The 25,434-nt window shown below is 41.7% G+C and overlaps 3 protein-coding genes across 10 annotated transcripts; 1 reads left to right on the forward strand and 2 right to left on the reverse strand.

Moving 5' to 3' along the window:
- Positions 1-377: 377 nt before the first annotated feature.
- LOC135523455 (glutathione S-transferase 3-like) lies at positions 378-3,141 on the reverse strand. The gene is made up of 7 exons (XM_064950131.1): positions 3,014-3,141; positions 2,648-2,751; positions 2,309-2,360; positions 2,087-2,219; positions 1,799-1,940; positions 1,486-1,611; positions 378-1,004 (listed from the first exon to the last, which is right to left on the reverse strand). The coding sequence occupies exons 2-7, from the start codon at positions 2,732-2,734 to the stop codon at positions 876-878; spliced, it is 669 nt and encodes a 222-aa protein (XP_064806203.1). The 5' UTR covers positions 2,735-2,751; positions 3,014-3,141; the 3' UTR covers positions 378-875.
- A 702-nt stretch (positions 3,142-3,843) lies between these two features.
- LOC135523457 (serine/threonine-protein kinase ICK-like) lies at positions 3,844-13,613 on the reverse strand. Of its 7 annotated transcripts, none has more exons than XM_064950135.1 (14): positions 13,513-13,613; positions 12,688-12,998; positions 11,964-12,018; positions 10,810-10,931; positions 10,603-10,682; positions 10,381-10,513; positions 8,732-8,903; positions 8,291-8,458; positions 7,647-8,030; positions 7,243-7,445; positions 6,963-7,123; positions 5,359-5,466; positions 5,083-5,190; positions 3,844-4,838 (listed from the first exon to the last, which is right to left on the reverse strand). In XM_064950135.1, the coding sequence occupies exons 2-14, from the start codon at positions 12,786-12,788 to the stop codon at positions 4,684-4,686; spliced, it is 1,950 nt and encodes a 649-aa protein (XP_064806207.1). In that variant the 5' UTR covers positions 12,789-12,998; positions 13,513-13,613; the 3' UTR covers positions 3,844-4,683. The 7 variants fall into 7 exon arrangements, with proteins under 7 accessions (XP_064806207.1, XP_064806206.1, XP_064806205.1 ...); XM_064950134.1 differs by having other exon boundaries at positions 12,688-12,839; positions 13,426-13,578; XM_064950133.1 differs by having other exon boundaries at positions 13,426-13,577.
- A 5,515-nt stretch (positions 13,614-19,128) lies between these two features.
- LOC135523459 (F-box only protein 9-like) lies at positions 19,129-24,818 on the forward strand. 2 transcript variants are annotated; one of them, XM_064950142.1, is made up of 13 exons: positions 19,129-19,302; positions 20,147-20,227; positions 21,094-21,228; positions 21,337-21,394; positions 21,939-22,026; positions 22,160-22,287; positions 22,688-22,802; positions 22,987-23,105; positions 23,305-23,395; positions 23,492-23,587; positions 23,717-23,810; positions 24,087-24,244; positions 24,363-24,818. In XM_064950142.1, the coding sequence occupies exons 1-13, from the start codon at positions 19,300-19,302 to the stop codon at positions 24,469-24,471; spliced, it is 1,275 nt and encodes a 424-aa protein (XP_064806214.1). In that variant the 5' UTR covers positions 19,129-19,299; the 3' UTR covers positions 24,472-24,818. The 2 variants fall into 2 exon arrangements, with proteins under 2 accessions (XP_064806214.1, XP_064806212.1); XM_064950140.1 differs by having other exon boundaries at positions 19,130-19,302; positions 24,084-24,244.
- The last annotated feature ends 616 nt before the right edge of the window (positions 24,819-25,434 follow it).

Consider the following 25,434-nt stretch of genomic DNA (forward strand, 5'->3'; position numbering starts at 1 on the left):
CATAATCATATTAATGTGCACAATCAATATGAAGTTATCATATCTGTTTTCTTTACTCAGTGTGCTGATGGTCCTACGACTTCTCTTCATGAGTGTGATTGTAATGTGATTTGAACAATACATTTTATAGCATTGCAGGTTTGACTACTAACCTTTCAGTAGTTTTACATAATCATATTCAGTTGCATGACAGTAAATATCCTCTATCAATGATGGAAAACTCACAACAGACACAGAGGGTTTAGTTACAGCAAATATTTTGTTTGTTCAACAGCCTTTTTCTTTGTGCACATTATTGGAAAACATTAAATACTTGTGCTCGTTAAACAATTGTCCTTACACATTGTAATAGAAATTACCATCATGGACTCATCAAGTCAATGAGTAAATAAACTTTATTAAGAGTCACGCCAGTGGAAAGGTTACAACAAACTCTGCACACTCAGTACAGGTTGGCCAGAAGCTCTACGAGGGGACTGTCCCCAGGCAACCTTTATACTAGGATACACACAACTCACACAGACACGATTCATCCTCAGCACGAGGAGTTTTGGGTACAAAAGAGAATGTGTAACAAGACACCCGCTCCTGATAAAATTCTCAGAGGCTATTTCTGGGCGTTCACCCAAGTAAATCAAGGTTCTTTCTTGGGTGAACGTCGGAAACTTCTTGTGAGCACAAAGGGAACTAGTTCTAAAACAAATTTTCAAACAATACACCACACTCATATTGCCAGGGTTAAACAATTCATAAGCTTATGTCATAATTTCTCCACAGCATTTTACAAGAAATTATGACTTGGAATAATGTATAGGTAATATATTATATTAACTTCAACTCTTTAAAGTCAATTTTACTTGATGTTTAGACGAGAATCAGAGCTTGAAGTCTAACACCTCACACACAGTCTTTACATATGCGTCATCTGGTTGAGGCTTCCTCTTGCTGCCTGGCTGCAGGAACTTGTGAACGGCTGGTAGGCTTTTCATCTTCCCTTGAAAAGCCTGAAAAGAAAACCATTCACACACAATCAAGAATGAATCAACTGAAGTATCCATGGATCTTTTTACCCTTCTTTTAGATCTGCTGTGTAATATGTCCTAACCATCTATCCTTCCTCCCAGGGTGTGCACTTGTTTTTCTCCCCTTCACTGATTTGAAAGGCAATTACTGGTAAAAGAAATATGCCTCCACTAATCCAATGCTTTGAGATTTGTGGGAAGTACTGAAAGAGTGTAGACGTCATGAGAGAGGAGAGATTATTGGGACACACCCAGGGTTTTGTAGCAGTACATTTGAACCGGTATGGACAGTCATATTGTATACTGATATCTAACAAATGTGCCGTGGAGCTGGTATGTGATATTCATATGCTACTGGGGTTATGTCAACCTCTAACATGTTTTGATGAGACTCAAATGAAACAAGATGATTTGACTAATTATTATTTTGTCAAGAACAAAATACATTTGTAATCAACTTTACCTTAACAGCAGGGAATTTGGAAAGAATTGTTGGAAATTTCTCCTCCAACATCAAGGTGGTTTCAAGTAGCTGGACATCAGCACAGCTCAACTGAAAACCCACTAGGTACTGGGAGCCAATTAGCGCCTGTGAGAAAATCACAAGCACAGCCTCTTTATACAATACAACTTGTACAAACGTGCCAACCTTTTCTGTTGCCTTAGCAAACATGGTATGTTGCAATTGTTATGGTAATATAATAGCTTAGATTAGATTTCCTCCCCTTAGTGACCTCTACTCTTCCCATCTGGCCAAGGCCCGAATCATACAGTACCTTCTCGAACACAGGGAGGTAACGGCTTGTTGCTTTCCTCTCGATCTCCTCCAGTTTAGTTTCCTTTGTGTCAGGCGGCATGAAGGGCAACGCCATCATCATTTGCATCAAGTCCTGCACGCCCTCAGCATACATGTCAATCCTAAAAGTAAATGAAAACCAAACCCTTTGAAACCTTAGCAGATTTCCCTCATTTTTTATACAAACAGCTTCACTTATGTCTCTGCAATACAACCAAACAAGTAAATAAATGTTAGAATTCAATAATTAAAAAAATGTCATACATACATGACTCGTTCTTTTAAGTCTTTCCCATAGAGATTGTATTTCCCTGCTATGTAGTTCAGGATAGCCTTGGTTTGAACCAGCTTCATTCCATCCATTTCCACCAAGGGAACCTGCTCAAACATGAGTGCTCCATCTTTAAAAAAAGAAGGTTAAACAATTAAACACCCTTCAAAACAATGAGCATGTTATCAGATTTCTATTACCATTGTGACCAAAACTTACCACTCAACAGTTTTACATATTCCTGACGCTTTGTTATATTCACTTCTTCAAACTGTGGACATAAAATGTACGTACATTTTAATTATGACAGAACATCCAGTTCAGTGATCTATCTGTGGGCATCACATGTTTGTCTAGCCACTATTTCACTCTAACCACTATTTCACTCTAGCCACTATTTCACTCTAGCCACTATTTCACTCTAGCCACTATTTCACTCTAGCCACTATTTCACTCTAGCCACTATTTCACTCTAGCCACTATTTCACTCTAGCCACTATTTCAACTCATGTCAACGCCCTACAGTAAAAGTGTGTTTTATTTGCTCCGCCTACGTACCTCAACTCCAGCAACTGCTAAAAGCCATCGAATTGACTCCATTCTTCCCCTCCCATTGAAATAAGTCAACACCACTTTTCCAGACATGGTGAAATTGAAGTTTACTGTAGGAAAGAAATAACCACATTCCATTACGCTTTCACGTGTGTGCAAATTCAGCAATGTTGCGCTAGATGCATTGCAATAGATTTGGTGCATGCATGCCTGTCAAATACATTACTGTACATTGTGAACAGACTACTCTGAAACTAGAACACTGAAACATACACGAAAATAAAGCTGAAAAACAAAAGCATACAAAACATGCGGTTGTCTGTGTAATTATCAACCAATAATTTCTAGATAAGTCTAAAGAGTAATACTGACCTTATATATCGAGAGACAAGTATGCACCTGTTATGTGTGTGTGAACTCCGAATAAGTTAATTTACAAAGTTACGAAACGCTTCTAACGAAGAAGTGAACCTCAAGCACTGTGTCATATGACCTACATGAGAGTTGAGTTGGAGATTTGCATGTCTGCAAGGCATCATGGGTAAAATAACAAATGCATTGTGAAACAAACATATTAGAAGGCAAATCACATATTCTCCGACTCCCTCTTACAGAGGATGTCATAACAGACAACAGTATTTTAAAATACGACCCACAAAAATAATACAAACCGTAACTGTAAATCGTATGACTCTTTATCGGTATATAAACCGACGAGCCACTCCTCTACTACGGATGTGAGGGCGATCTGGCTGCGACATCTGTCACCCCATTGATCGCTAGGGTTGATTCGGCTGATCTGGCTGGCTAGGCGGGTGTCCCCTTCCTCCCTCACCGCTCCATGTGCGTCCCTCCCGAAGCCCCGCGCTCGGTGGAAGAGGACGAGTTTCCCGGACGAGCATCGTTGGTATACGCGTAGCTGCACTCCCTGCTAGAACCTCCAAACAAGCTCAAGGCCCATTTGTAGGAGAAACGTAGGGAAGTCAAGCTCCAAGACTTCAGACACATCCAAATGAGGCACTGCACGTGGCAGTCTGCCTTCTTTTGTAGAAAAAAAAAATATATATTTTTTAATAGGTCTCGCTGGATCAAAACCCAGCGCTGACAATGTAAAAATGTATTGTTCTTCTCCTGGGCAGTTAACCCAGAAGGCCTTCATTGTAAATAAGAATTTAACTACTTAATTACTAAATCAGACGATATACACACCAATGAGTTTATTGATTACAAATCAAAACAGAATTATGTCAAAGACCATTACCAAAAAAAAAATTGTTAATGAAATGGTCATTACAATACCACATAAATAAAATGTTAGCAATGGCATTTGGTAACTGGTAGTTATACATGTTTTTACAATTTGGCCCAGCAGATAAACCAAGTCAACATACATACAATCTCTCAATAATTTTTGGAGAGCCACACAATTCATTACAAAGAAAGATAACACTAAAGCCAATTGTGTCATCAATTCTGATTAAAATAAAAGCACAGTTATTGATTTAGAGAAAAAAAAACTATGAATAAAATATAAAAATTACCAAGATACAATTGTTTCCTGTATTCCAAATGTCTCATGAAAGAAAGCACCAAGAAAAACATGTAAAAAAAATAAAAAGACAAATTAGCAACAGCAAAACAGTGTTGGCCAAAATATCACAGTGATATTTGCAATATAAAATGCATAAAGACTGGATCGTGGGGACGTCATGGGGCCGTTTTACAAAATCTATGGAACAAACATTTTAAGAAGGGGTTGAGAAAGTTATGCTACGCAATAAACAAAAAAATGGTATGGAATTTGTCACTGAACAAAATGGAACAAAATGTGACGACACCAACATTTTGCAGAGGTCATTTATCCATATAATACACACACTGAAAAAGTTGTACATTGAACAATATAGACACAGATTAATACAAAACCAAGGTTATTGCTGTATAACATGTACATACTTTGATATGAAAACATACGTTTTTCCTTTTATAGGGAAAAGACAAATCTGAAGTACTGAAATGACACAAGTGTCCCAAAGAGGCCACTAGCGGTGTCCATATTTGGCAGACCAGTCTGTGCGCCCATGGATGGCCTGTGCTGGGGGGCGAGACCGTAGGCCAGGCGTAGTCTTGGTGGGCGACGGCACATAGGACGAGGCACCCATCTGACTTCTGCTAGACGACCTCCAGGTTGCATAATCTGTTACAGCAGAGACAAGCCACATTATGACCTTACAATATAATTACATTACTACACAGCACCTAGCCTGGATTGACAACTGTGCATCGAGACTACAAAGATCCCTCACTTGGATGCTGCCCAGTCCCCTATAGGTCCCTCACTTGGATGCTGCCCAGTCTCCTATAGGTCCCTCACTTGGACGCTGTCCAGTCCCCTATAGGTCCCTCATTTGATGCTGTCCAGTCCCCTATAGATCACTCACTTGATGCTGTTGAGTCCCCTATAGGTGCGAGTTGCACTCTTTGGCCGGCAGAGCCAACCTCTTTTTTGTAATAGTTCGGTACATATCCACTTGGAAGAGTATTTGAACCTGTGATTGGGCCATCAAAGATAACAGGAAATGTACCTTACATGTAATACTGTTAGCACACACCACAGATATACATCACCCTAGCTTATACCACACAGCCCTCTCACTAGTGTAGTAAGATGACAGGTGATCAACATGCAGGACATTGGTCCCAACACAAATCATTACCATGAGTGCCTCGGTTAGGAAGTGTTCCTCCAACAGGAATTTTGCTGCCCCAGAGGTTGCTTTCACTGTAGTTGGAATTTATTGCCATATTCTTTTTAGTACTTAAACCTGCAGGGTTAGATGGGATAGATTAGGAAACAGAGTTTGATATTTAATTTCCATTGCAACAAGCTGCCCCTTGTGGTTCAACAAGACTACATCATCATGACTCAGCAACATAGCCACTCCTGAGATGATGATCATTGATAATCAGGTGCTGAAAAGAATGTGGTTTCATCCAGGTTTGAAAACCATTAGGCATTCTATATCAGAGCATGTGCATATGCTTATGCCTCTGATTTGGTAGAAAAATGGCAGTTACATCAAGTTCAAAGTTTACTGACAAAGAAGGCTCAATGCCGATTAGTGACTTAATTTTATGATAAAAACTACCGTTCAAACATTTGGGGTCACTTAGAAATGTCCTTGTTTTCCATGGAAACATACATGAAATGTGTTGCAAAATGAATAGGAAATATAGTCAGGATGTTGACAAGGTTATCAATAATGATTCTTAATTGAAATACTAATTGGGTCCTTCAAACATAGCTTTCGTCAAAGAATCCTCCATTTGCAGCAATTACAGCAATTAAATTTGCATCTCACGAATGTTCTTCTTTGTGAACCTCAAACTTAAATTAATCTGTCCATAACACTGTTTTCCAATCTCCCAGTCTGTTCTTTTGCCCATCTTAATCTTTTATTGGCCAGTCTGGGATATGGCTTTTTCTTTGCAACTCTGCCTAGAAGGCCAGCATCCCGGAGTCGCCTCTTCACTGTTGACGTTGAGACTGGTGTTTTGTGGGTACTATTTAATGAAGCTGCCAGTTGATGACTTGTGAGGCATCTGTTTCTCAAACTAGACCATCTAATGTACTTGTCCTCTTGCTCAGTTGTGCACCGGGGCCTCCCACTCCTCTTTCTATTCTGGTTAGAGACAGTTTACGCTTTTTTGTGAAGGGAGTAGTACACAGCATTGTACGAGATCTTCTTTATTGGCAATTTCTCGCATGAAATAGCCTTCATTTCTCAGAACAAGAATAGACTGACGAGTTTCAGAAGAAATATCTTTGTTTCTGGCCATTTTGAGCCTGTAATCGAATCCACAAATGCTGATGCTCCAGATACTCAACTAGTCTAAAGGCCAATTTTATTGCTTCTTTAAAATCAGCACAACAGTTTTTAGCTGTGCTAACATAATTGCAAAAGGTTTTTCTAATGATCAATTAGCCTTTTTAAATTAAACTTGTGATTAGCTAACACAACGTGCCATTGGAAGACAGGAGTGATGGTTGCTGATAATGGGCATCTGTACACCTATGTAGATATATATATTTTTTTAAATCAGCCATTTCCAGCTACAATAGTAATTTACTACAATGTCTCCACTGTATTTCTGATCAATTTGATGTTATTTTAAATGGACAGAAAATGTGTTCTTTCAAAAACAAGAACATTTCTAAGTGACCCCAAACTTTTGAACAGTAGTGTACATTGGCAATAACTGAAAGTGCCTTGTTAAAAATATCCACTTGGAAGAAAGGTAAGGTTTTTGTATTTTCTACCTGGTAGATATCTTGACTGCTTCAAGTAATACTGTTTGGCAGAGGCTGTCCTTGAAGGCTCCTGGTAGGACATGGCCTTGTTCAGATTCAAAGGTGCATCGTCACCTGTCGTCACCTGCCCCTTAACTTTGGGGCTGCTAAAATCCAAAACATTTCCGTACCTGAAAGGCATAACAGAAATACATAAAGCCCTTATCTGAAAAGATCAGATAACCTGCATTATCCCAGTGACCTGTGCGTTTACTCAGGTCACTGGGATAACGCAGGGAGACAATCTCACCTGCTCAACGTCTCCTCTCTTCGTTTTTCTGTAGGAAAGTTTGTTTTGTCCAGAAAACTTAGTGAGGTCAGCTCCGTGTCCTCAAAGTCATCCCACTCGTCACCCTTTAGGAGGCCTGTGCCATGGCCCCATCGCCGGCGTCCTCCACCCTTAGGTTTCGTCTGATAGCTTAAGAAGTTGGCATTCTCTGCCTCCTGGGTCAACTGTTAAAAAAAGGAAATGGTGTATTAACAATCTCTATGGAGAGAGAAAGAAGAAAAACAGTTCAATTACATTTCTGAAGAATTCATCAACTTTCCATTTCATTTTGTATTCATTTAACAAGGTATTCTAACATTTAATGACATTCCACTGACGAATGCTTGCCGTGCTCAAGTAGCCCTGGTTGGTGACTGAAAACTCACCTGGCTCTGCAAGCTCTTGTCAACAACGTAAGTTAAGCGGGTCTGTGGGACCATCTCAGTCTCCTCCTGCTTCACCATGCGGTTGGGCTGCTCTCGCAACAGCTTTGAGTGCCTCTGGTACGATGGAACTGGGGTGGGGGCTGAGACTGGGGCTGGATGGATCTGTTGCAGGGGCATGGACGAGGTGAAATGCTGATTTGGGGGCGCTGGCTGGGGAGGGGGCACTGGCTTGAGCAGCAGCAGTGGTTGTTGCTGCTGCAGGGGCTTCTGTAATGGTTGTGGTGGCTGTGGAGGTAGGGGACCTGGCTGAGGCCTGCCCTGCTCCATGATCTGCTGAGGAGTGCCCAACGCCTGACCCACGTAGAAGTAGGAGTACCTGAGCGCCTGCAAATGGAGAATAAAATAATTGATTGGCTTTGAAGGACCCCAAAGCAGGACATATTAATCAGTTAACATGCCATTAAAATGTTAGAATATCTAACCTGTTTAGCAATGTACAAGCTAACATAGCTTTAAATCTAATAATTATTTCAGTATTCACCATTCTATCGGTGGATGGTAAAATAACTATTCAAAGGATCCATTCTAAACATTTATTTTAGCCTAGATTATAACAGAGATATGCCCCAGCCAGGGTTTGCTACATGGGCAGAGGCTGGCCTCTTCTTAGGGTCCCACTGGAGTAGGTCTCTCATCAGTTGGATGGCCTCAGTACTGGCGTTGGGGATCAGACTGCTCAGATTACTGGGGACACACTGGGGCCAGCGGAAATTCATGGCTGCTGACAACTGGAAGCCCTCCAGCCAGTCATTCTAGAAGAAGTGGATCCAACACAATGATTATTGACCTGCTTATTGTACCATATAGTAATAAAATAGATAGATGTAACCATTTTTTAGATGTTATGACAAAAATAATGTGTGAAGTTTGTCAAAGCACATTACACAAGACTGATCACATCTTCAGTGAGGTTTGATTTATGTATTTAACACCACCACAAGACATTTTACATGATGATGTGAGGACAGTATAGCTTGCTTTTGGCTGATATTCTGGATCTAACAGCCCCGGGGGAACAAGGCTACCTTCATTGGAGTTCCCAGGACTTGGCAGATTTTGAAGATGGTGTCCACTTCACTGGAGCCAGGGAACAGAGGCCTGAGGGTGTAAAGCTCTGCCATGATGCAGCCCACAGCCCACTGGTCTATGGGAGAGCTGTACGAGGTGGACCTCAGCAACACCTCTGGAGCTCTGTACCTGGAAGACACCACAGGGAAGGGAGAGGGGCTTTATAGGCTGGTTGATGCTCCCCATGATGAGAGAAATACAAGAGGTTTCATGTCACAAATTGACAGAAAATTAGACAAATAAATTCAGATATAACTAAATATGGTGTCAGTAGTTAGGTTTCCATCCAATTGGCGAAGATTCTAAAATTCGCATTGAAAATATGCGCATTTTCCCACCAGTGGTGTTTCCACCAAACTGACGTATGTGATAACGTAGTGCACACAAAATGCTTATGTTTTATGTACCGGATCAAAATCTAAAGTTCAAAGTGTTTCCATCGGACTTCCAACTCTATCAATAGTTTTGTCACAAAAAGTGTTGCATTAAATAGCAAATGTGTCTACCCTGGGCTTGGCACGTGCGCTCTAGTCAACAGCTCACAGATACAGTACGGGTAGGCTGGCCTACTGTGTCTGATGAGATTTATGGATAAGAGCGAGAGAAAAAAATGTTATTTGTCAAATGGCATTCAAGCATCGATCATCATGTCACCAGAATAAGACCCTCAATATTTATTGGAAAGCAGCATCAAGCTCATCACTCTGCACTTTCACCACCCTGTGAAGTTCATCATAACTGATTTCATCTGTAGCCTTATAAACTGCATGGTTTCCAAAGTTGTAGTGGGAGGGCCAAACACCATATCATCGAGTGACTCAAAGTTTACTTTGATATGTGTGAGGGAAAAATTATGTTTTCACCTTATTTGTTTGAGATTAATAGTTAGAAATGATTTACTTAACTAATATTGTAGTAAGATATTTCCTTCATCCTGAGTGAACTGAGAGGAGTTTTTTAAGCTGGGACTGGCAACTGATTAAGTGATGGCTAAGTAAAAACCTACAGATGGCATTCCATAGATAAGATGTGGTGCGTGTCACCAAGATCGAAAGAGCCTGGAGGAACAGAGCAAAGGCCTCAGTAGTCCCAATCTTCCTGGCATCTGGGAGACAGCACCAGAGGCAGATGACCTTAGGATGAACCCAACGTGGCTTATCTATATGGGGGGGTGGGTTGAACCAGCTATGACTGAGCAATCTTTGTACGAGGTATATAAGGAACAGCATGGTCTGTAAAGGGTAGGCTCTCAGCCTAACAGTCAAGACTGTTGAGTTGACAGTTTCATTATTGCAATAAGATGATTGTTTGAAGAAATGACTAAGTCTCTCTCAGACTTGAAATTCCACGAAATATGATGGTTAGTATATCAATATTTGTGCATAAAGGCCTTTCCAACGCCATTTCTCGCATTATTAACTTTACCGACACAAATATATCCCACCATGTCGAATTAACAAATGATCTGTAAGCATTTAAATCACGCCATCTCAAAATGGTGCGATTTATTTTTTTATATACGGTATGACTTCACTCGTATAAAAGCTGTGGCTAGAAATGTGGTTAGTGACACATAAACCCATCATATGGAGGTAACAAAACTAACCATCTTGTTGAAACATAATCTGTGTATGGTGGCCGAGATCTTATCTCACGGGCAAGCCCAAAGTCAGCTATTTTCACCAGCTCTGGTCCCATGCACAGAAGGTTCTCAGGTTTCATATCCCTGTGAAAGAATCCTAGGGGGAAAAAAATCATACAGTTGAGCATACAAAGTAACAAGTAAAAAGCATTAGCAAAAAGTGCTAGTGTATCATTCTAATCATACCATGCTTATGAATAAAAGCTAATCCCTGCAGTATCTGGAACATAATATTTCGCACGGCAGATTCAGGGAACAGCCGACACCTGTAACATGATACAGATAACAATATATGAGCTATGATTTTGACCTACTGACAATTATCCCCAAAGCACTAAGCCCATTTCAAATAGCCTATATTTAGGCTATGTCAATCAAAAAAGCTATATTTACCTGTCTTTCATTAGTTGATACAAGTTCTCCTTCATGTATTCAAACACAAAGTACAAGTGGTCATTTTCCCGTATAACCTCCTTGAGTTTGACCACATTCGCGTGGTTGAGTTTCTTCAAGGACTGAAAGGAGTGAACAAATTAGATGGTACCTCAGCAATCAAGACAAAGCATGAGGGAAATAACCTCAATCTGTAAATCATCAAAAACAACTCCATCATGGCCAGACTTAGATACCACAGGATGCTGCTGAGGGGAGGACAGCTCATAACAATGGCTGAAACGGCGCAAATGGAATGGCATCAACCACCTGGAAACCATTTGTTTGATGTATTTCATACCATTCCAATAATTCCGCTCCAGCCATTACCACGAGCCCATTCTCCCCAATTAAGTTGCTGTCGGCCTCCAGACTTAGAAACATAAAAAGGTAAGACAGAAGATCTGACCCTTAAAACCGGCATACAACAAATACGCTTTAGTTCAAAATAAAAACATTGATTGACAATCAAAGCATGAATAAACTGTATATCATCTTGGGGAACAACTGGTATTTCTTAAGGTGCAGCCTTTAGGGATTTCTTTATGCTTTATAACTCAGGTATAATAAAGAAAACTAGAGCAGATCATAGTAAATGCAGGTGAAGTTTTCCCATGCACTGAAAAGTATGGAGGTAAATGGAGGCACCATGCCATAGTTTTGAGTAGAGGGGAAAGTCGTTATGGGTCTTGGTGGTGGCACATGCTATTTACAGTTGACATTCTAACCAAGATCCCTGGAGGGCTGGTTCTCTTCTAGAATGCTGCTACACTCCTTTGGATTCAAGCTCTCGGCAAAGAATGAATGTCTGGGTCTGAGTGAGGAACTAGAGAATTAAAATCCAAAGCCAGTACACACAATAGTCACCTTCTAGATTCTTTGTGCTGGTTTCTGTGGTTCTGAGTAGAGGTGGAATTTAAATGGTGGTACAAAAACACTAACTGGTGAAACAGTAGACAACAACTGAAAGCATAGGCTGTATTCTTTAGGCTGCCCTATACCAGTGTGGTGCAGTGCCTACCCTTTCCACCACTGCTGGACAAAATCCTAGGGGAAACACTGCAATAGGTGGAGCATTTTACCCACAAGCATCATATCTGGGGAGGAGAACTTACTATGACCTCACGAAGATTCATGCATTCCTCCCATGAGTAGAATTTTCTCTTCATTCTGAAACAAATATACAATAATTTCATCCTAACTGAATTAAAAGGACCAACATATCATAGATCATACTTTTTATTGTAAAACATATTTGGGACTCTTTTCATTGATATAAGAAGTTTGATGAATACGTATAAAATGTATGATTGAAAAGAGCAGATTTATAACAGGCAGAGGCCCTGTCCATTTCAATCTCAAGAGAGCATGCCACCAACATCATAAATTTATGCAACTAGTCTGTGGCTGCCGAACCCCCCACATACTTCCTGTCAAAGTTATAACTAGAAGCCAGAAGTTTTTATGATCCTGCCCAAAGGTACTCACCAACAGATGCCTTTTTTTCAAATCAGCCAAATAGGTGGGCCTGTCAGTCATCCGTGCACTTTCATTCGTCGACATCTGCCTAGACAGCTGTCAGCTTAACCACGCGTGGGATTGGCCACCGGCTAATGCCATTCCCAGCGAATCCCACAGGCACTGGCAGCTAATTTTACTACACGGCTTAGCAGCTACAACAACTTGTAAGCTGAAGCCCTTCAATTTAGGCACCAGAGGATAATATGTAACCTACAATATACACCAACCCTTCAAAAGGTGGGACTGCAATTGCACACAGAGATCATAGCCTTCTTTTTGTCATACTAACAATGCTATGACAATGTGACCTCCACTCACTTCTTAATTGCGACCAGTTCTCCTGATTCCAGGCTGCGGCCGAGGATGACTGAGCCGTAGGTGCCATCCCCGAGCTGCCTGAGCGTGGTGTATCTATTCATGGTGCTGCCCTCTCCTCACCATCGCCCAGGAGCAGATCAGATCAATACGTGCTGAAGGAACACAGAGAGGTGGTAGGTTGAAGGAACACAGAGGTGGTAGGCTGGCAGCCTCCTGCAGCAGTTGAGTGTAACCAGATGTTCCTGTGACAACAACAGTGGACCACAGGCACAGCTGGAGGACTCATGTTGTCATGGGCTTCTTGCCTCCTCCTGAGGAAAAGGGGTGGGGTGTCATTAGTAGAAGCCATAGAACCAATCACAGGGGATAAATATACACTTATTTTTCCGTTTCCAGACAATACAAGGAATCTGAGACAGATGGTTTCTAATTTCATGCAAATGATCTTCTGACTAGACCTTCAACAGACAGTAGTCAGACTGTTTTAGCCTATGTCACTACTAGCTACCTAGCAAACGTTACCTAAAGGGCAGGCAGGCATGCATGCATACGATTTTATGAGTAAAAACTGTCTGGTAAGATTTCTGACCAGAATGTCATGTTATGGTTACTGCTGCAACGAGAAACAGATGTTGCAGTCGAGCTAAGGTTAACGTTAGCTCGACACACGATCAATCTTTGACTTCTGCTGATAATAATGACAAAAAGCAAAGTCAAAATAGTTAAAAAGACACCCACCCAATCCGTTTCAACTCGAATAACGGACATTTGAAGCCAACACCAATAAACTACTTGTATAGAGTCGAGCACACTCACTCACATTACCTCCAGGCCCATCACAATAAATCACAGCTGCGCGACCAAGGGCGTCGCAGATTTGCGTATTCTACATCAGTGGTGTTTGACGGAGGTTGGCAACCAATGTTATGTCACATTACCGCCATCTACTGGACTTCTTACCACATCTGACTAAGCCTGCGTACAAAGCGTATCATCTCTGCTTTGACCAATAATTTCTATAATGCCGCGATCAAAAGACTCGGAACTGGGAACTCGGAAATTTCCGACTTCAGTGCGTTCAAAACAACTGGGAACTCAGAAAAAATACGACTGAGAAAAATCGATCTGAACGTGACAATAGCATATGCAATCCAGGGTTTATGCCATGCTCAAAAGAACTGGGAACTTGGAAAAATATATGGCCAATTCATGACGTCAGTGGTTTGAAAGTCGGAGCTCTAGAAAGAGCCCGAGTTGGAATTCCGGCCACTGTTCGGCCATTTTGGCACTCCCCAGAAGGAGCAGTCCTCCATAGCAATAAATTAAATTCTACGGTATTTCATTAAATGTTTCAATAACAAAATAACATGTATTTAAGATACTTTTTTTTGTAGTGGGGACAGTAACAGAACTTTCAAAAAACTATACTTTAAAGAAGATGTTTTATATACTTATTCATCTTTTATTTTTCTGTTTATCTCACATAATATATTTTAAAAGTATGCATTAATGTGGCTGAAATAGAATCAAGGTGGCAAAAACAAATGTAGAGATTAATAAAAGCATTTCTATGGCTTCCAAAATATTTTTTACACCGTGAAGGAGTGCCAAGATGGAGGTGTGGAGGCTTCAGAACAGTGCCCTCTGGGAGCAATCTAGTGTATATATAAATCATTTGACCTGACACCAACCCAATCTTCAACACATATTGCCATGTCATATTGTTATGTTGCGTCAGTTGGAGTTGACTAACGTTAGCCTCTTCAGCAGTTTCACAGTTAGCAAGCTTCACCAAGCTTTTGTAGCTGCCAACCCACCCTCCCTGCTTGGATCCAGGTGACCTTTCCTGTTTCTTCCCCCTCTACCAGTTGCGTCACTGGTGTCAGAAGTGGGAAAGCGCCTCTGTGAAGCTTCCGAAAGAGTTGGTATAACGAGTTCCCTTCCTGACCCTCTCCTTGGCCCTAACCCTTTGATGTTTGAAGATCTTAAGGGTATGAATAAGTATTTGGAGAAGCTTCCACCTTTCAGATCTACTAGGGAGGGTTAGGGAATGTGGCCGGCTGAGTAATGAGTATGGAGGAGCTTCCACCTTTCAGATCTACTAGGGAGGGTTAGGGAATGTGGCCGGCTGAGTAATGAGTATGGAGGAGCTTCCACCTTACAGATCTACTAGGGAGGGTTAGGGAATGTGGTCGGCTGAGTAATGAGTATGGAGGAGCTTCCACCTTTCAGATCTACTAGGGAGGGTTAGGGAATGTGGCCGGCTGAGTAATGAGTATGGAGGAGCAGGGGTCCAATTGGGTCAAGGTATCCAAACACTGCTACGGTGAACTAAATTGAGCGTTCCCATTTATTTTTGATGAAAATGTACAGTACCAGTTAAAAGTTTGGACACACCTACTCATTCCAGGCTTTTTTCTTTATTTTTTACTATTTTCTACATGGTAGAATAATAGTGAAGACATCAACACGATGAAATAGCACATACGGAATGATGTATAAACCAAAAAAGTGTTAAACTAATCAAAATATATTTTATATTTGAGATTCTTCAAAGTAGTCACCCTTTGCCTTGATGACAGCTTTGCACGCTCTTGGCATCCTCTCAACCAGCTGAAATGCATTTCAATTAATAGGTGTGCCTTGTTAAAAGTTCATTTGTGGAATTTCTTTCCTTCTTAATGTGTTTGAGCCAATCAGTTGTGTTGTGAAAAGGTAAGGGGTATACAGAAGATAGACCTATTTGGTAAAAGACCAAGTCCATATTATGGCAAGAACAGCTCAAATAAGCAAAGAGAAATGACAGTCCATCATTACTTTAAGACATGATGGTCAGTCAATATGGAAAATTTCAAGAACTTTGAAAGTTTCTTCAAGTGCAGTTGCAAAAACCATCAAGCACTATGAGGAAACTGGCTCTCATGAGGACTGCCACAGGAAAGGAAGACTCAGAGTTACCTCTGCTGCAGAGGATAAATTCATTAGAGTTACAAGCCTCAGGAATTGCAGCCCAAATAAATGCTTTACAGAGTTCAAGTAACAGACACATCTCAACATCAACTGTTCAGAGGACACTGTGTGAATCAGGCCTTGATGGTTGAATTTTTGCAAAGAAACCACTACTAAAGGACACCAATTATAAGAAGAGACTTGCTTGGGCCAAGAAACATGAACAATGGACATTAGACTGGTGGAAATCTATCCTTTGGTCTGATGAGTCCAAATTTGAGATGTTTTGTTCAACCTCTGTGTCTTTGTGAGATGCAAAGTAGGTGAAAGGATGATCTCTGCATGTTTGGTTCCCACCGGGAAGCATGAATGAGAAGGTGTGGGAGTGCTTTGCTGGTGACACTGTCAGTGATTTATTTACAATTCAAGGGACACTTAACCAGCATGGCTACCAAATCCAGCCCAGTCACGGACCAGGATGTCTTGCTCCCAGGCAGACTAAATAACTTTTTTGCCCGCTTTGAGGACAATACAGTGCCACTGACACTGCCTGCAACTGAAAAATGCGGTCTCTCCTTCACTGCAGCCGAGGTGAGTAAAACATTTAAACGTGTTAACCCTCGCAAGGCTGCAGGCCCAGACGGCATCCCCAGCCGCGCCCTCAGAGCATGCGCAGACCAGCTGGCTGGTGTGTTTACGGACATATTCAATCAATCCCTATACCAGTCTGCTGTTCCCACATGCTTCAAGAGGGCCACCATCGTTCCTGTTCCCAAGAAAGCTAAGGTAACTGAGCTAAACGACTACCGCCCCGTAGCACTCACTTCCGTCATCATGAAGTGCTTTGAGAGACTAGTCAAGGACCATATCACCTCCACCCTACCTGACTCCCTAGACCCACTCCAATTTGCTTACCGCTCAAATAGGTCCACAGACGATGCAATCTCAACCACACTGCACACTGCCCTAACCCATCTGGACAAGAGGAATACATGTGAGAATGCTGTTCATCGACTACAGCTCGGCATTCAACACCATAGTACCCTCCAAGCTCGTCATCAAGCTAGAGACCCTGGGTCTCGACCCCGCCCTGTGCAACTGGGTACTGGACTTCCTGACGGGCCGCCCCAGGTGGTGAGGGTAGGTAACAACATCTCCTCCCCGCTGATCCTCAACACTGGGGCCCCACAAGGGTGCGTTCTGAGCCCTCTCCTGTACTCCCTGTTCACCCACGACTGCGTGGCCACGCACGCCTCCAACTCAATCATCAAGTTTGCGGACGACACAACAGTGGTAGGCTTGATTACCAACAACGACGAGACGGCCTACAGGGAGGAGGTGAGGGCCCTCGGTGTGTGGTGTCAAGAAAATAACCTCACACTCAACGTCAACAAAACTAAGGAGATGATTGTGGACTTCAGGAAACAGCAGAGGGAACACCCCCCTATCCACATCGATGGAACAGTAGTGGAGAGAGTAGCAAGTTTTAAGTTCCTCGGCATACACATCACAGACAAACTGAATTGGTCCACTCACACAGACAGCATCGTGAAGAAGGCGCAGCAGCGCCTCTTCAACCTCAGGAGGCTGAAGAAATTCGGCTTGTCACCAAAAGCACTCACAAACTTCTACAGAGGCACAATCGAGAGCATCCTGGCGGGCTGTATCAGCGCCTGGTACGGCAACTGCTCCGCCCTCAACCGTAAGGCTCTCCAGAGGGTAGTGAGGTCTGCACAACGCATCATCGGGGGCAAACTACCTGCCCTCCAGGACACCTACACCACCCGATGTTACAGGAAGGCCATAAAGATCATCAAGGACATCTACCACCCGAGCCACTGCCTGTTCACCCCGCTATCATCCAGAAGGCGAGGTCAGTACAGGTGCATCAAAGCTGGGACCGAGAGACTGAAAAACAGCTTCTATCTCAAGGCCATCAGACTGTTAAACAGCCACCACTAACATTGAGTGGCTGCTGCCTACACACTGACACTGACTCAACTCCAGCCACTTTAATAATGGGAATTGATGGGAAATGTTGTAAATATATCACTAGCCACTTTAAACAATGCTACCTTATATAATGTTACTTACCCTACATTATTCATCTCATATGCATACGTATATACTGTACTCTATATCATCGACTGCATACTTATGTAATACATGTATCACTAGCCACTTTAACTATGCCACTTTGTTTACATACTCATCTCACATGTATATACTGTACTCGATACCATCTACTGTATCTTGCCTATGCTGCTCTGTACCATCACTCATTCATATATCCTTATGTACATATTCTTTATCCCCTTACACTGTGTATAAGACAGTAGATTAGGAATTGTTAGTTAGATTACTTGTTGGTTATTACTGCATTGTCGGAACTAGAAGCACAAGCATTTCGCTACACTCGCATTAACATCTGCTAACCATGTGTATGTGACAAATAAAATTTGATTTGAGCATTCTGCAGCGATACGCCATCCCATCTGGTTTGGGCTCAGTGGGATTATCATTTGTTTATCAACAGGACAACAACCCAACACACCCTCAGGCAGTGTAAGGGACGATTTGACCAAGAACGAGAGTGATGGAGAGCTGCATCAGAAGACCTGGCTTCCACAATCCCCCGACCTCAACCCAATTGAGATGGTTTAGGATGAGTTGGACCGCAGAGTGAAGGAAAAGCAGCTAACAAGTGCTCAGTCCCTCGCGACTGTTAGAAAAGCATTCCAGGTGAAGCTGGTTGAGATAATGCCAAGAGTGTGCAAAGCTGTCATCAAGGCAAAGGGTGGCTACTTGGAAGAATCTAAAATATAAATTGTATTTTGATTGGTTTAATACTTTTTTGGTTACTACATGATTCCATATGTGTTATTTCGTAGTTTTGATGTCGTCACTACTATTCTATAATGTAGAAAATAGTGAAATTAAATAAAAACCCTTGAATGAGTAGGTGTATCTAACCTTTTGACTTGTACTGTATGCTGGGAGTGTGTGATTGGCTGCTTTTAGGGTGTGACAGAGGTGAGGGTACCACTTGTTTTTTATGTTATGAAGTTTAATCAAATAAAACATTTGGGTACATCTCAATAGCATAAAGTGGCTTCTTCATTTCCTTCATCTGCACTGAACAGGTAAAGCTAATTCCTAGTAGAAGGGAGAGATCCACCATATTGCTTTAACCAGTCCTGTTTTTCCAGGTTGTGAGAAGATGCCAATTCAGACAATATTGAGATGTACCTTAACTTTCTCTTTCATAACAATAACACCCCTACATGGTACAGTCGGGAATCAGAATCACTCTAGGATGGAACGATTTTAGCAAAATATGCTAACCAAGGAAGGATGATACTTTTTTTGTGTGGCCCATGTACCAGCCTACAACAAAATCATTAAAGCAGAAAGGTAAAACTTCTGTGATAAGTGTGCTGATATAGTGTAGAATAGTTAGTCACGTGGTGTATTGACGTCATGCCCACACACCGTTGTAAGTGACTTTCTCGCTACACACAGTCGTCAGCACGTCGTCGAAATGGCTGCATTTCTGCGATCCCTCAAATTTCCACGCTGTGTTGTCCGTTTTTCTGACCGTGATCTGTAGACCCTTTCCTGAAAACGTTTACGGACAACAGAAGAGCTTACAGATAAGCTATAATGGTAGCGCAATGTCGTTTGTTTTCTAGGCTAATCCTTGCACACGGCTACTTGTTGTCGAGCTAGCTAGCTAACGTTAGCTAGGAAGTATGGTCTCACGCCTACTGCTGGTGGTTGCATGACGTGTCCCGTAGTCGTAAACATGTGTCACCTTTTAACTAGGCAAGTCAGTTAAGAACTTCTTATTTACAATGTTCGCCTAACACGGACGATGCTGGGCCAATTGTGCGCTGCCCAATATGACTCCCAATCACGGCCGGTTGTGATACAGCCTGGAATCTAACCAGGGTCTGTAGTGACGCCTCGAGCACTGAGATGCCGTGCTTTAGACCGCTGCGCCACTCGGGAGTCCCACAATGATACGAACTAGTTAACGTTTGCTAACTAGGTAGCTACTGGTAATTAATGTATTGATACATTAAAAATGACCAGCTGTCAAAAGATGAATAAACAAGCTAACTGTCTGAAAAGTAAATTCTGGCAATGTGGCGTGCTAAACCATGCTTGCTTCCTGTTCGTCACATGTTTAGGTAACGTTAAGTTAGTACCTTGCCGGGCAGAGGCAAAAGCCAATGCAGTTCGTTTCCAGTTCGCTACGTGTTCTACTTAACGTGTGCACATTGTGCATGCTACGCCTCAAAGTAACTTCAACCGTGATCCCATCCTCCTTGAATATTTGTTGTGCTTGTCTTTCTGTCCAACCACATTACTCCCATAAACAAAGCTTGAATTTGGTTAATGACTTAAATATTTGCTGATTTATTTCAATCCTATTTGTTAGACGTTTGTGTTTCTCTGCCATGTTTAGGCCTAGTTATTTTTAACAAAACATTTTTTTTCTGCCCAGGCTGAAAGCGTTATCAACTCTCTTGGCATTGTAGAAGATCAAGATGGAGAGAATGGAAGTACTGATGATGCAAACCTCCACGTAAGATTACTTATTTTGACAGAATATTTTGTATTGTTATTTATTTAGCCATTATTTAACTAGGCAAGTCAGTTAAGAACAACTTCTTATTTACAATGACAAGCTACCCCAAGCTACCCCTACAAGCTGTCCCTATGGGACTCCCAATCACGGCCGGTTGTGATACAGACCGGAATTGAACCAGGTTGGGCACTGCTGAGATGCAGTGCCCTAGACCTGCGCCACTTGGGAACCCTACAATACAAAGTCTACACAATTATTGTTACGTCTCAGGATTGCGTGATAATGATAATGAAGTCTTTAAATGTAGATATCCATGTTGACTTTTTTTTTTTTCATGATAGCAGCCATGCACTCAGTTATGATTAACAAAGCTTACACAATGGAGTGTTATAGCTCATGCTTTGTCATTTTGTGTGTGTACACATTAAAGTCTTAAAAGGCACCAGGTGTATTTTTTTTTGGTTGGCTGAAGATTATGATCACTTGCCCTGAGAAATTTTACAAGCTTTTTACATGCAGAAGTGCTATATTATATTGGCTGCTATTCACCTACACATAGGGGAGGAATCAGAAAGATCAGTACTGAAGTTCTTTGTGTTTTGGTTGTTCTCAGTTTAAAAAAAAAAAAAGTTATCAAGCAGGTCTTAACTTGCCGGATTTCCATCAATTGTCAGGATTTTACTTAAACAATGGGGAGGAACTAGAAAGATCTGTTTTAGGCTACTGGAATGCTTTCTTGTTTTCACCTGCCCACTGGGGTAACCTCAGAGCAGGCTAAATTTACTAGACTACTCACTACTTGACCCAGGCAATAAGAAAACGCTTCATGTCAGTCACTTGTACATCATTGTCCATATGTCTAGGTGGAGCTCAATGTGTTCAGGGCCCAGTGGATGTCTGAACTGAAGCCCAACTCTGCGTCCAATGGGGGGAACCGAGGACTGTCGTCGAGAGCTGCAGACTTGAAAAGAAAACAGGAACTGGCCCGGGAGGAAAAAGTCAGCCATTTTGTTTCAGCCATTTAGAATAGTAGTTTTACAACAGATTTGACTGCATGCTAATAGTTGTCTTCACTATCGTTACCATATTTTGTTTCTTTGTCTTAGGCCAGAGAGTTATTCCTTAAAGCTGTTGAGGAAGAAGAGAATGGAGCTGTTTATGAAGGTATGCATGTCTGTGAGACAAGTTGGGAAAAGCAAAATAGCACTCACTTTTGAAAATTAGTATTCTGTCTCAGTATGGTTAAAATTATGGACCTTTTTTAAAGGGATGGTTCACCCAATTACAAAGTGACACATTGGTTTCCTTGCTCTCTAAGTAGTCTATGGACAAGGTATGACAGCAATCCATGCTTTGGTTTAGTTTAGTAATGTTTTAGCATTTGTGGCAAAAGTCATGGAACTGAAATAATTTTTTGGTGTGCCATGTCTAAAGGAGTCCCTTGATGGACTCTATAGGGCTTGACTACAGGTAGGGGCCTCAGCCACTCACTGGTTTCTTTGTGATGTGCTAAGGATCATAGTATGTATCTAAAATTGATTGTGAAGCTCAACAAAGTATCTTATTGATGATTTTTAAAATGATGCGGCAGAAATACTAATATCAGTACCATGACTTGAATGGGATTCTTGTGTGACTGTAGTTGGGATTGGGAATAATGGTTTTACATAAAAGCACAGCTAAACCCTTTTCCTGCCCTAATTTACAGCAATTAAGTACTATCGCAGGGCAATGCAGATTGTGCCTGACATTGAGTTCAAAATCAACTACAGTCGTTCCCCTGATCCAGATGGCGGGTAAATACTTTGGCAATTTGTAACACTACATTGAATACCGTACACATTGAAAGTGTGCGCCATCTGAACTCATTGTCACTCCTCTTTTCCATACAAGTTCTACCATGTGTGACACTGCATATCTGTTTCCTAGCAATGAGAATGACATGGATGGTGAAATAGAGGATCTATTGGCCTACTTCCATCAGCAGCTCACTCTGCAAGACAACTCTTTGAAGATATGTGTTCCTGAGGTGGATATGGCTCAGATGCACATCTCAGGTAGAGAGCTCAGGCAATAATAATATATGCCATTGAGCAGATGGCTTTATCCAAAGCAACTTAGTCATGCGTGCATACATTTTACGAATGGGTGGTACCGTTAATCGAACCCACTACCCTGGCATTACAAGTGCCATGCTCTACCAACTGAGCTACAAAGACCACCACAATTCAGGTCCTAAACAGAAGACATGAATAACATGTAAAAAGTAATGTTGGCAACTCCCATAATATGCTCCCACAGTGGTTTATTAAGACACATGGGTAAGTCTTCAGTGTTTCAATCCCACTGGGATCTTGGTCAGGATGGAAACGTCTCAATAAACCGCTGTCTGGAAGCATACTAGATTGGCACTACTCTATTATTATACTGTATTTACGGTCTGGTTTCTGTCCCCAGCCCTGCCCCCAGAGGTCTTGATGTACATCTTCCGTTGGGTTGTGTCCCGTGATCTGGACCTGCGTGCCCTGGAGCAGCTCTCCTTAGTCTGTAGAGGCTTCTACATTTGTGCTAGGTCAGACCATAGACTATACAAATCCATCATATTTTCAATGAACATGGCTTGAATTCATTTTAATCATGCCAGTGCTGTGAATGACTGGTCTTTACACTGGATCTAAACAGGCTCCTAAATGACGTATTGGTTTTTCAAATGGAACAGAGATGATTATTTCCCCTCGGTGTTGATATTTCCTCAGGGACCCAGAGATTTGGCGTTCGGCCTGTCTGAGAGCGTGGGGCCGGAGCTGTACCAAACTGGTGCCCTTCAACTCCTGGAGGGAGATGTTTCTTGAGAGGCCACGTGTGCGCTTTGATGGTAAACATTTAAGGAACATTAGTTATTTATTTCTTAGAGAATGAAAATCCCTTCTAAGATAAGTGGGATTGTTTCATAGACTAGTCTATTTCCTCAATACCAATGCACAGTTGGCATGTCTAGCATAAGTTGCATAGCTAAAACTAGATTGTTTTATTTGGTAAATTCAATCTGTGGTTTTTCAATGTTGATTTTGAAGGTGTTTACATCAGCAAGACGGCATACATCCGTCAGGGAGAGGAGTCCCTTGATGGATTCTATAGGGCTTGGCACCAAGTGGAGTACTACAGGTAGGGTCCTCAGTCAGTCACTGGTTTCCTTGTTGTGATATGCTAATGATCTGTCATGCAGTCAGATAAGACTAGGTGTACTTTTTGTGTCCCCAGATATCTGCGTTTTTTCCCTGATGGCCAAGTCATGATGCTGACCACACCTGAGGACCCACTGGTCACTGTTCCCCGTCTACGTAGCAGGAACACCAGGTATTTAGAACACAACATACACTCCAGACTTGGATGACAGTGTAACATTTCAGGGCAATAATAGTTTTTTTTTTTTGTCAGAACGATTTGATTTGTAACATTAATGGCTTTAATTTTCCCTTTACACAGGGTGGAGTCCATTATGTGTGGTCATTATCGTCTGTCGCAGGACACAGACAATCAAACCAAAGTCTTTGTTGTTGTCTCCAAGCGAAAAGAAGAGGTGATAACAGCATTGGACAGGGATAAGTTGATGTGGAAAGTTATTAGCATATTTTCCATTCCTGTTATAACTTAAACCCAACAAGATAGGCAGTTTCCTCACACATTAACTGGGTCAACTGGTGCAGTGCAGGACACACAATACAAGGAGAAAATGACAAATGACCAAATTGTTTAACACTTCAGACTTCTTAGACCTGTGTCATTGTCCACAGATGATTGAAAAGTGATTTGGCTGTCCAGTTCTGACTCCCTGTGTGTGTTCTCTTGACAGAAGGTGGCAGAGTACCAGAGAATCTCTCGGTTCTGCCGGCGGAGCCCAGCGGCACCCGAGACAGAACACAGCTTTCACGTGGGACTGCAGTTGTCCTCCGGGGGGCGCCAGAGCTTCAACAAGCTGAATTGGATCCACCATTCCTGCCACATCACCTACAGGTAATACACTGGTCATCCAGGGTTTTGATTTTGACAGCATTCAGTCTATAAATGTCATTGCAAGAGAAAAATGATTGGGGACATAAAATGTTATATTAATGTTGACTTTTTCCTGCAGATCCACCGGCGAGACAGTTGTCACTGCCTTCGACTTGGACCAGATGTACGCATCCTTTTACTTTGCACGCGTGAAGAGCTACACAGCATTTTCTGAACGCCCATTGTAGGGCAGCCGAGACAGAGTTTACACATCACCAAGACTAAATGCATAACTCTCTTCCTGTTGGTTTGTGGCTGAAATGTTTTTTAATGAATGTATGTATACCAATCAACTTGCATCTGCTTCTAATCTTATGGTGTGGGTGGGTCACATAGCCCTTCTGTTTTTGGCTGTCACAGAAAACAAAAATCATTCCTTCTTTTAAAGACTGGAGCGATGTCCAGAATGATGGCATTAAGTAGGATGTTTTTCACCTGTTCCCAACAATTAATGTTTTCACATTTTTGTTAATTCTGTAGTAAGCTATTTTCTCCCATCTGTGAGATCAACCGGAATAAACACATGTGGGAACTACGTAGTTTTTCTTGTCAGATTTCGGATGAGAGGGGACACACTCTACAGTAGTGTACTAAGCATTGCATTTGACTGGTTAAAGCATCTGGGATAATATATTACACTATAAATTTAACATTTTTTGGTGGCTGTAGCTGCCTGGTACAGTGAAAACATGTGGCCTACTTTGGTACAGTAGTTCACTAGCTTTTACAATCCAGGAAATGGAATCTGTGCAGCAAACTGAAATGTAAACATTGCTGTCATCTGTGACTATAAAGCATGCACACACACCAACAACCAAAACACAACTCTGATAGTGTTCTTACACAACCCCAATCATAATACAACACTGCCCCATACCCAACACAAGAAAAAAATCCCAGGCACACATAATCCATCTATTACATATTCTAGGAACCCAGGGCTGAAAAGATGAAACGGATTAGAAAAATATTTGATCTACTACATTAAATTTGTATCGGATTACAAAATATGATGATTGGAAGCTTGCTGTGTTGCATCACTACCTTATCGTATTAAAGGTTCTATTTAGCAAAATTTATCTAAATGAAATTGAATGCAAAAATTCAATTTAAAATTAGCTTTCCTGTCATGATAATGGTGAAATCTGATC

The sequence above is a fragment of the Oncorhynchus masou genome, chromosome 31 (genome assembly GCF_036934945.1).
Source record: "Oncorhynchus masou masou isolate Uvic2021 chromosome 31, UVic_Omas_1.1, whole genome shotgun sequence".
In the NCBI taxonomy this organism is placed as follows: Eukaryota; Metazoa; Chordata; class Actinopteri; order Salmoniformes; family Salmonidae; genus Oncorhynchus; species Oncorhynchus masou.

What these genes read in the sequence shown, in the direction of transcription:
- LOC135523455 (XM_064950131.1), bottom strand. Translation starts at nt 2,734, where the DNA reads ATGTCTGGAAAAGTGGTGTTGACTTATTTCAATGGGAGGGGAAGAATG. An exon ending in ATATGTAAAACTGTTGAGTG is followed by an intron (nt 2,220 to 2,308) that starts GTAAGTTTTGGT and finishes CTTTTTTTAAAG; the next exon opens with ATGGAGCACTCATGTTTGAG. An exon ending in ACCTCCCTGTGTTCGAGAAG is followed by an intron (nt 1,612 to 1,798) that starts GTACTGTATGAT and finishes ATTTTCTCACAG; the next exon opens with GCGCTAATTGGCTCCCAGTA.
- LOC135523457 (XM_064950135.1), bottom strand. Translation starts at nt 12,788, where the DNA reads ATGAATAGATACACCACGCTCAGGCAGCTCGGGGATGGCACCTACGGC. An exon ending in GATTATGTTTCAACAAGATG is followed by an intron (nt 8,904 to 10,380) that starts GTTAGTTTTGTT and finishes GGTGTCTTCCAG; the next exon opens with GTACAGAGCTCCAGAGGTGT. An exon ending in AGGGGACTCAACAGCATCAA is followed by an intron (nt 4,839 to 5,082) that starts GTGAGTGATCTA and finishes CTGCTGTAACAG; the next exon opens with ATTATGCAACCTGGAGGTCG.
- LOC135523459 (XM_064950140.1), top strand. An exon ending in GAATGGAGCTGTTTATGAAG is followed by an intron (nt 21,395 to 21,938) that starts GTATGCATGTCT and finishes CCTAATTTACAG; the next exon opens with CAATTAAGTACTATCGCAGG. An exon ending in TCCTGCCACATCACCTACAG is followed by an intron (nt 24,245 to 24,362) that starts GTAATACACTGG and finishes TTTTTCCTGCAG; the next exon opens with ATCCACCGGCGAGACAGTTG.